General features: G+C 42.9%; 2 protein-coding genes across 2 annotated transcripts; one reads left to right on the top strand and one right to left on the bottom strand.

Annotated features, from left to right (window-relative positions):
* The first annotated feature begins 773 nt into the window (after positions 1 to 773).
* LOC122002583 (receptor-like protein kinase HSL1) lies at positions 774 to 4,106 on the top strand. The gene is made up of 2 exons (XM_042557802.1): positions 774 to 3,471; positions 3,553 to 4,106. The coding sequence occupies exons 1-2, from the start codon at positions 852 to 854 to the stop codon at positions 4,017 to 4,019; spliced, it is 3,087 nt and encodes a 1,028-aa protein (XP_042413736.1). The 5' UTR covers positions 774 to 851; the 3' UTR covers positions 4,020 to 4,106.
* Positions 4,107 to 4,185: 79 nt separating this feature from the next.
* LOC122002584 (hexokinase-2-like) lies at positions 4,186 to 8,904 on the bottom strand. The gene is made up of 9 exons (XM_042557803.1): positions 8,378 to 8,904; positions 7,599 to 7,749; positions 7,327 to 7,509; positions 6,136 to 6,210; positions 5,842 to 5,997; positions 5,619 to 5,717; positions 5,411 to 5,541; positions 4,979 to 5,060; positions 4,186 to 4,886 (listed from the first exon to the last, which is right to left on the bottom strand). The coding sequence occupies exons 1-9, from the start codon at positions 8,647 to 8,649 to the stop codon at positions 4,533 to 4,535; spliced, it is 1,503 nt and encodes a 500-aa protein (XP_042413737.1). The 5' UTR covers positions 8,650 to 8,904; the 3' UTR covers positions 4,186 to 4,532.
* Positions 8,905 to 10,581: the final 1,677 nt, after the last annotated feature.

Raw genomic sequence — 10,581 nt, forward strand, 5'->3', positions numbered from 1 at the left:
TCATTACCCTAACAATGGCTGCGCGGTCCATACACGGTTCATATATAGTTTTTAAAACATTGTTAGTCTAACTCCTAAAGTTGACCCTTGACCATCGACCATTCCACCTTCCTAGAATGTTAGATCTAAGAAGACCAACTCGTGGCTGTGAGCTTTTTACGCTAACGTGCCCGTTTTTGTTTCGTCAGTCCTCACATTTTGTTTTTTTCTTTTCTGATTATATCCTTCAATTAGAAATTTAATCTCAAAATATTATAACAAAATTAATAATATTTATTTATTTATCACAATTCCATATCATCTGCTCATCAACACTTTCTTCATCTGTTTGGTAGTTAAACGTCAACCCTCATGTACCAATAATTATTGGAGGTTAAATTCCACTGCAACATATTAGACCGATATACAAACTAATAATTTTAAAATAAAAAATTAAGATCAATCAATTTGTTGTAGCACCCATCCAGTACCACACGTATCTAATAACTGAATACATTTCTCTAAATATCCACAGTTCCATTTTTAACTATGATATAAATATTATTTTAACGATCGAGATAAAACTTTTATGGAATCATCACCCAGGTTTAACATTATCCAGTCGAATTAATTATTTTTTTTAATTAGCGGATACATTTTAGTCATGTTGATAATGAGAGACATTTTTCTCAATTGTACCGATATTCCAAACTCACAGCATCATTAGTCTATGGTTTTTCGCCTTTTGCCACGTTTTTTTTTTTTGGCCAATCAATTGCCGGATACACTTCCACTTTCTCCTTCGAATAAGTAACCCAACTCCGTTCCTCTACGGCTTCACCACCACCTCCTCTCGCCGCCGCCGCCTACAGATGGCTGCCAAAGCCGGCCCATATCTGTTCTCTTTGTTCCTATTCCTCCTTATCCTTTCATTCTCCTCCACTGCGAGTTCCCAGTCGCCGTCGACCAACGAGCGGCTGCTCCTCCTCCGCATCCAGCAGGACTGGGCTGACCCCTACCTCGACTCCACATGGAACACCTCCTCCTGGCCCGGCGTCGACTTCTCCGCCGACGGTTCCGTCGTCAACATCACCCTTTCCAACCCTTCCAACTCCGACCCTATGCTCTCCCGCCCTATCCCTGCCTCCCTCTGCCTCCTCCGTAATCTCACCCACCTCGACCTCAGCTACAACATCATCCCTGGCGAGTTCCCCGTCGCCCTATACAACTGTTCCTCCCTTAGCTACCTCGACCTTTCGCAGAACCTCTTCGTTGGCGTCGTCCCCGCCGACGTCGACCGCCTCTCCCCTCTGCTCACCCACCTCGACCTCTCATCCAACAATTTCTCCGGCGACGTCCCGCCATCCATCGGCCGGTTCCCGGCGCTTCGCTCGCTGATCCTCAACAGCAACCTCTTCAACGGCAGCTTCCCCAAAGAAATCGGCAATCTCTCCAATCTCGAGACCCTCTACCTCTCCTACAATTCCTTCGCGCCGATTAGGGTTCCGGCAGATTTCGGCAACCTGACCAAGCTCAGAGACCTCCGGATGGTGAGTACCAACATCGTCGGAGAGATCCCGACCTGGCTCTCCAATCTAACCGGGCTGGTTCTATTGGACTTGTCGTGGAACTCGCTCACGGGCCAAATTCCTAGCGGAATTTGGAGGATTCCCAAACTGGAGCAGTTATATTTGTTTTATAACAATCTATCCGGACCAATAGTCATTGACGGATCGATCGCCCTGGGCTTTAAAGTGATCGATGTGTCCCTCAACAAAATAAATGGTACTATCCCTGAAGAATTCGGGAACTTGCAGAACCTCTCTGATCTCTTCTTGTACTACAACCAATTGTCCGGCGAGATACCGGCCAGCATCGGCCGCCTGTCGTCTTTGATAGATCTCCGTCTCTTCCACAACTCGTTGACCGGCGTCCTACCTCTGGAATTGGGGAATCACTCGCCGCTGTGGAACTTCGAGGTCTGGGACAACAGGATATCCGGCGAAATCCCTGAAGGGCTGTGCAACGGCGGCGAGTTGAATTCCATCTTGCTCTACAATAACAGTATGAGCGGGCGGATCCCGCCGTCCATCAGCAAATGCTCCAAGCTCAATAATATCCAGTTGTATGGAAATCACTTCACCGGCGATGTTCCGGCCGGGCTGTGGTCGGCGGTGAATCTGACGATTGTGATCCTGCGGGATAACTCTTTCTCTGGCGACATCCCGAGCTCGCTCCCATGGAACCTGACGAGGTTGGACATCAGCAACAACCGGTTCAGCGGCCAGATCCCGAGATCTGCCTACAACCTCTTGGTGTTCAACGCGAGGAACAACGCCTTCGCTGGCCAGCTCCCGCCGAGCATGGCTGGGTTGCGGAGACTCCAAACGCTTTCCCTCGGTGGCAACGCAATCGGCGGAAGCATCCCGGCGGATATTTCGGTGATGAGATCGCTTACGGAGCTCGATCTCAGCCTCAATCGTCTCAGTGGTGAGATCCCGTCGTCGATTGGGGATCTTGTAGGGCTCAATTCACTCGATTTGTCCATGAACCAGCTCTCCGGCTCGATACCCTCGGCGATGGACGGCCTCAGGTTCTCCTTTCTGAACCTCTCCTCCAACAGCTTCACCGGCGAAATCCCAGCGGCGCTACAGAGTGGGGCGTACGACCGCAGCTTCCTCGCGAACCCCGGGCTCTGCGCCGCCAGTGGCGGCGTTCTTCTCAACGTGCCCGCCTGCCACCGTGGCGGCAGCGGTTCCAGCGGACTCGCCCACCGACTCCGCATCCTCTTCTTTACCCTGGGCGCGGCCGTGTTACTGATGACGGCGGCCTTCGCGGCCTTCGTCTACAGGGACCAGAAGAAGCGTAGGAGATCTGCCGGACGCTACGACGACGACGACCTCTCTCATTGGAAGCTGACCTCGTTCCAGGCGGTGGACTTCACCGAATCCAACATCGTCCGTGGCATGAAGGAGGAGAACGCGATCGGCAGTGGAGGCGCCGGGCAGGTCTACAAAGTCGCCCTGGGTAACCGCGCCGGCGAGGTCGTGGCCGTGAAGAAAATCTGGAACACCAAGAGGCTGAGCAACAAGCTCGAAAAGAGCTTCCTCGCCGAGGTGGAGATTCTCGGCTCCATTCGCCACAAGAACATCGTCAGGCTCCTCTGCTGCATCTCCAGCGCTGACTCGAAGTTGCTCGTCTACGAGTTCATGGAGAACCAGAGCCTCGACAAGTGGCTACACGGAAACCGGGGGCCCCTGGACTGGCCGCGACGGCTCGATATCGCCATCGGAGCTGCTCGAGGACTCAGCTACATGCACCACCAATGCTTGCCGCCGGTCATTCACCGCGACGTCAAGTCAAGCAACATACTTCTCGATCCCGACTTCGACGCCCGGATCGCCGACTTCGGGCTCGCTCGGCTGCTGGTTAGGCCCGGCGAGCCCGAGACGGTCTCCATCATCGCCGGTTCCTTCGGCTACATGGCCCCTGGTCAGGACAACATAAAATTAAAAAACAAAAAAACAATTTCGATTTGTTTTTCACTCTTCTAACACTCGAATTCTTGCACAGAATGTGGTTACTCGAGGCGATTGAACGAGAAAGTGGACGTGTTCAGCTTCGGCGTTGTTCTTCTCGAGCTGACGACCGGAAGAGAAGCGAACAACGACGGCGCGGAGTGCAACTTAGCGGAGTGGGCGTGGATGCAGTTCCAAGAAGGCAGGAATCTGAGCGAGGTCGTCGACCCGACGATGGGAGACGACTCGCCGTACACGGAGGACGTCACGACCGTCTTCAAGCTGGGTCTCCTCTGCACCGATACTTTACCTTCGAGACGTCCCACCATGAAGGATGTCTTGCAGATGTTGCTAGAGTGCAACCGCCCGTGGGCCGCCGGAGGAAAGGCTGACAGCATTCGAGCGCCGCACCTGCTGTCGCAGATCAAGTCCGGTAGTCAACGCAAAGAGTCAACCATTGTTGACGAAGTGGACGATGGCACGATTGCCATCAACGTTTGGGGCGAAGAGGAAGAGAGATAGCTGCCGAGGAGATTCAGAAATTGTGAGAGGAGCTTAAGAATTTAGGGTTTCAGTCCCGAAACCTACTAAAAGGGGCTACCGCACTTTCCTCAAGGTTCAAAAACACTTGCAACTATTCGCAAAAGGGGCTTAAACCTTTGTGTTCGTTCGTTCGTCCCAATAGGAAGTCTGGAACATAGATCTGTGAAGTTTTCAGATCATCTTAACACACCACTCAACAAAAGAATAACAAACACCGTCGTACTCGAGAGACATGACATGAACTTCAAAAAGAAGTGATTGTATAGCAAAAAAAGGAAATAGCAAAGAAATGATGAAACTAAAATGGGGGCTGCTGCAATGGCAATTGCAGGATTCACAAGTCTTTGCTCTTCTTGTGGCGACCACCTCCTTGTTTCTACTCTACCATATGCTTATCTCAAAGATTAAGTTAAACCATTTCCTTCAGATTAAAATAAAACAGGGCGCGGTGCGGCGCGAGGTTCGTCTTAGCTAGGTTTTAGATGCTGCTTGTTAGGACTCTTCGAAAACTAGATGCTGTGAGTGAGAAGCTGCTAGGAGAGATGCTCCGATGCCTGACCCGTCGTTAGCCAGCTTGATCACGATAGCAGTTGAGGCTTCTGGCCCAAGCATCTCCTTAAGGGTGCTTTGCAAGCAGTCGCTGAATATGGTGTAGTGTTCGTAAAGCCCACCGTCCATGGCAATGGCGGTCCTTGGAAGTTTACTGTCGTCCTTTGGCGGAGCATCACGCCCGATCTTCTTCAGAATGCCCACTATGCCAGCTGCAGCCAGGCGAGCCCCGCGCTTGGCAATTATGTCGCAGATTTGGACCACCACTTTTCTTGTTTTGAGAGATGTATTAGGAATCTGTAAATCAAGCAGAAACAGAAGATTATACAAGAAAATCATGACGGGTTAAGAAGTAAAGATGCCGATATTTCATGAACCGATAGATGTACCCCCAGGAGTTCTTTCAGCTTAGTCCCGACCTCTCTTAGATCAGGCGAGTTATCATGGTGCATGACCGACATCGCAGGTGTCCTATAAAATACAATAGCTTAAGTATAGAAGGTAGAGGAGATTCACAGTCGAATGAAAGGTAGAGTATATTCAACTGGCCTTAACTAAAACACTGATAGAGATGAATGATCTACAAGTTAGATGATTTAAGCTATATTCACTGAGATGCTTTTCTTTGAGAATTTGCAGTATAAAAAAAATTCATATGATGGATTTTGTAAGAAAATCTATTCGCGTTCTAGAACGTAGCAAACCAAGTACAAATCTTAGCTATCTATAGCTAGAGTCAAAGTTTTATCTCGAGAACATGTTCTAAAGTCCTAAGCAACTAAATTTAAAGAGACTAGTTTGTTGGCCAAAATCAAGCATACCTGAGTATGAATGGAGTTTCGAGTTTCGGTGGGACAGCATCTCCAAACAAGGCGGTTTCGGTAGCCAATTTTAAGAGCACTCTTCGTAAAATTTCACCCAGATACATTCCAGAGATTAACTTTTCAAAAATCTGCAACCGCAAATATAATTGATTATGCAAATCCATACAAGTTCTCCTAACGATAATGTTCAGATATGAGGCATCACCTGTTCTCCAGGATTCAAACTCTCGACATCTAATGCTCGGTCATAATCTGTTATAGGAAGATGAGATGATCTGAAATTTCCCCACTCCATGTTGATAACCTAAATGCCATAACAAGTTAAACGATGTAAAACAGACTGTGCCAACAGATATACAAATATATAATAGTCTTGCTTTCCGATATGATTAATTAGTCATAACTATATTAGAGGAGCTGATGCTTACCATTTCTCCTGATTTTGGTAGCAGACCGTGCCATTTGGGTATTGCATTGGCACGCTCGACATAGGCTGCATTTGTACCTGTGCCTAATATTACAGCAGCTACTACATCACGATCGTAATATCTCCCCCCAGCTAATGTCCCAATTGTATCATTCACCTGTAACAAAAATTACGACCAGCATTTACTAAATATCTAGCTCTATATATATAAAAGTTGATTACACTAAGAATAGGCTGTGAATTGATATCTTTATACAAATCTTCAACAACAGGAAAAAGTATAAGAGAAACAAACCAGTGCTGAGACTCGCATATCCAGGCCTTGTCTTTCCATGGCCCTAGTCAATTCAGCTACAACATCTTCCCCAACCTGTTTTTAACAAAAACAACAAAATGAGGTAAACAAATCATTTGAACTATCTAATTCAATCATTTGATCCAGATTTTTAAGCTACCCACGAAAGTAAAGCTGTGAGAACTACGCCTTGAATGAACAAATCGAAAAATTGAGAATGAAGTTGTCCATGCTACAAGTCTTTTGAGAAATTTGTCATGGTAAGCTATGAAAAGCTATCAAGTTTTAGTGAAGAAATATGCAAGTCAAAATAAGATTAGAAAGTGAACACTATTCTAATTTTGCTTTTGTATTATTAAACTCACCCCATTTCTTGATTACATACCTTAAGTCGCTACATAAGATAATTGATTGGTGAGTGGTTGTCACCATTGTAAGAAATATATAAACATAATAAATGGAAAGAAATGGGAAATGATACTCTCCTCGTAGCATAAATATCAAATTGCAATCTAGACCTAGCAATCTTACAATTGAAGGGGAGCATTGGCACAACGGTAAAGTTGTTGCCATGTGACATGGAGGTCACGGGTTTGAGTTTCAGAAATAGCCTCTTGCAAAGCAAGATAAGGCTGCGTACAATAAGCAAGGTCTAGATCATAGGATAGAAATTAGGTTGAGATGCCATCTGTATTTGGATTTTATATTTCCTCACCATTGTTAGAATCTCAATCATGACAACATTGATTGAACCAAATATGCTAAGAAAGAGCACTAAGGATTATAAACCAAGTCCATAAGCATCCTTGAAGTTTAGCAAGCAATATATATATATAGTTTCTGCTGCAAATCAGAACCTGAAAGTACAACCATTACATTGAGAACCATGAGATTTGTAAGAACTTATTTATGCAAAACATAGCGAAAAGAGCCAATATACATTTTCAGTTTCTAATGCAAATTATATTATAAAAGTTCATTAAACAATGAATACACGGGGCATTGTTTTTGTTTTAAAAAAATATTCTTCTGGTAGCAAGGTGAGAAACACTGTTAAAGGTAAGCCACAAAAAAATTCCGGGCAAGAAAATTAGTTTCATCATGCAACAGATTTTTTTTTTTTAAATTAGCACATAGAAAAGTCATACATATACCCATCTCATTGAAGGAATAAAGGTGCTCTGAAATTACCGTGCTATCAATATTAAAACCTTTTGTCCATTTAATTAGAGTGCCTGATGCAATTGAAGTTTGTCTCACGGGAAAAGAGAAGGTAAATCCAAGCTCCCTCTGCCTATCAACAGGAAGGTGAAAATCATCACCTTCAGAAGCAACAAATTTTGCTAAAGCCGAAGCGATAAAATCAAAAAGTTCCTGAAAATGTTCTCAGATGTAAGAAAGGATAGATACACAAGAAATGGAAGATGAATAAATAACATAAAAAATCAGGGCTTTTCACTTACATCTGAGCCTCCAACCATTAGATGTGGTGGTATGGAAACCTCCTCAAATTCTTGCTTGACTACACGCTTCTCCTTCCCTCCTAGTTGTACACGAAGTACTCGGAAGTTGGTTCCTCCAAGGTCTAAAGCATAAAACAATCCTGCCTCATCCCTTGAAAATGATATCCAAGGAGTCTAAGGTGTTAGTTTAGAATGTCGAGTTTTGACAGTAGTTTAAAGTTGTATATACAGCACAAGTGACAAAAAAACAACAATTTAATTCCAATGTCAGTTCATTCTTGAGGAGTGTTCCTCATTCAGACAAAAACCCAAGTGAATAAGTTTAAATGAAATTTCATAAATAGTAACATATCCATAACGCAACAAAGATGCCAAATTTAAGAAACAAAGGTGAAGAAGACAAAACTAGAGAGAAGGAAAATTGCAGAAGGCAGGGTTATGATGAAGAGAATAAATTACAATGGGAACTTAGATTTTTCCTTAATAGCATCGAATTTAATCTATTGCTAGAGAAAACACAACACAAGAAGAAACAAACAACGAAAAAGGAACGACCTAACTATGCTCTTACCCAACAAGAATAGCTATAACAAGCAATGTTAAATTGGTACAAGATCCAACTTTGCCACTATGAAATAGCTGACTCTGGGAAGTCATAAGAAAGAAAGTTCACGCCCAAAATGGTAAAATTTCAAGAAATCCACACTATAAATACAGTTGATTGTTTAATACACAAAACAAAGAGGCTCCTTTCGAATATGGAAAAAAAAGGCACATACCCAGTGGGCAGGTTGTCGACGTAGCTGATCAGCATCTTCAACTTGCTCCCGCCCTCGGAGGCGAGGCCTGCGTGCATCTCCACCGTCATCGCGTCCGCCACCTGCCTTAGCTTCCCGATGGGCGTGGCGGCCCGGTCCTCAAGCTCCTTGATCACCGCAGCGACCCGGGACCACCGGCCCGAGCTCCGCATGCGGTGTCGCACAACGAGCACCGCCACTGCGCACGCGGCCGCGGCGCACACCACCGTCGTTGTCACCGCCACCTTCCTCATGATTACAAGAGCCGGTCCTAGCCGATCCGACGAGCCGCTGCCCACCTCCCAAGCAACCCAACGACCGAGCCTCGGAGCTCCGCCTTCCAAGATCCTTCCGCAGAATGTAAAAAAAAAAAAGGAACCCGGAAATTGCAAGATCAAAGATGAAATTTTGCGACAACCCGCAACTTCGTACGCTCGATCCCAATCGGCCAGAAAGGGAAAGGAGAGATTTTGCAACTTTTCCCTATGTCATTTGCGTGAGGGTTGGATTTATTTTCGAAAGAGAAATGGCAAAAAGAACAAAAATATCTCAGGATTAAAATATTTACATATTTTATCTTTAGGATAAAGTTTTTAAATGCTTAAATGTTACTTTATATTTATACCTTCTATAATTTAGTAATATTGATTCACATAATTATTCTTTTATAATAGATAATTAATGTCACACAAGTAAGAAATTGATGAGAGCATACATAAAATTATTAAACTGAGATATAAATTCAAAATAAAATATATATGCACCCTTATTTATAATTTTTATCCAAGCTTCATTTTATCAAAAAAAAAACCTAAGTTAAATCCACCAAAATACTTATTGGATAAGGTTTATATTAGATGTACATCCTTTATGGTTTAGTTTTTATCAACAACTATCCTAAAGTTGCTTTAAAAATCTTTGTTTGTTTAGCTTGTGATTTTTTTAAATATTCAATGGCTGTTAAATCGAAATTGAATAAATCAATTTTTTAATTAGCAGATCAAACTTTCTTCGAAAATCGAAGTGATAAAAAATTAATTAATGTGAAATGGAGATTAAAAAAAATAAAATTCTAGATTAAGATAATTTAGTTTAGGGGAGGAGAGATTTTGAAGCCTTTGGCATTTGTGATCTTTTAGGACGACGGTTGGATTTATTTTTGAAAGAGAAATTGCAAAAAGAAAAATTAAAACATCTTAGGATTAAAATATTTACATATTTTATCTTTAGGATAAAGTTTTTAAATGCTTAAAATTTAATATGCTACTTTATATTTATACCTTCTAATTTAGTAATATTGATTCACCCCATTATTCTTTTATAATAGATAATTAATGCCACGCAAGTAAGAAATTGATGGGAGCGTATATAAAATTATTAGATTGAGATATGAATTCAAAATAAAATATATATGTGCCCTTATTGATAATTTTTATCCAATCTTCATTTTATTAAAAAAAACTCTAAGTTAAGTCCACCAAAATCCTTATTGGATAAGGTTTATATTAGATTTACATCCCGACTAATTTTTTATCGATGCGACCCTAATGTTTCTTTAGGGATCTTTGTTTGTTTACCTCTGACATTTTCTTTATATTTGATACGACGTGTTATGAAGGTCTCTAAAGTAATATGAGATAGATAGTTAAGGTGAGATGTCAGTGAAAGTCAAGATAAAATGATATTCAAAGTTAAGATGAGATGATAGTTAAAGTTAAGGTGAGATAATAATAAAAGTTAAGGAGGTGATCAAGGTGTACACGATCAAATCTTCTAGGACTTAACTCTCCACTCTTCCGCCTTCTCATCAACCTTTTGTACACTCTATCTGCTTCTTGTAAAAAATTATTAAGTGTAAATGAAGACCTGTCGTTCGACGCTTTATGTTTCTCTGTTCTTCTATCTTGCAGTTTTTTTTTTAAATCATCCTTAGTGTAGGAGCCTTGGCCTTTTATATTTATTTACACGGTAGGTAGAACGTGGGTCAGGCTCGCTTCTATCATGATCGGACGACCTACACTCCTTTGATACTTAACGCAAGTACTTCGCTCGCTTGTAACTCAGCCGATCAGCTCGAGAGTCTTTGACACTTAACGCAAGGGCTATGCTAACTTATAACATGGCTAAATGACTCATGAGTCTTTGACATGCTCGGTCTGAACCTCATGGAAAATATTCTTGAGGCG

This window comes from Zingiber officinale, chromosome 7A, assembly GCF_018446385.1.
Source record: "Zingiber officinale cultivar Zhangliang chromosome 7A, Zo_v1.1, whole genome shotgun sequence".
Lineage (NCBI taxonomy): Eukaryota > Viridiplantae > Streptophyta > Magnoliopsida > Zingiberales > Zingiberaceae > Zingiber > Zingiber officinale.

Coding starts and splice junctions, on each gene's coding strand:
- LOC122002583 (XM_042557802.1), top strand. CDS start 852: ATGGCTGCCAAAGCCGGCCCATATCTGTTCTCTTTGTTCCTATTCCTC. Junction 3,472..3,552: donor CTTCGGCTACATGGCCCCTG/GTCAGGACAACA, acceptor ATTCTTGCACAG/AATGTGGTTACTCGAGGCGA.
- LOC122002584 (XM_042557803.1), bottom strand. CDS start 8,649: ATGAGGAAGGTGGCGGTGACAACGACGGTGGTGTGCGCCGCGGCCGCG. Junction 5,998..6,135: donor ATATGCGAGTCTCAGCACTG/GTTTGTTTCTCT, acceptor TTTTTGTTACAG/GTGAATGATACAATTGGGAC. Junction 5,061..5,410: donor GAAACTCCATTCATACTCAG/GTATGCTTGATT, acceptor TGTATTTTATAG/GACACCTGCGATGTCGGTCA.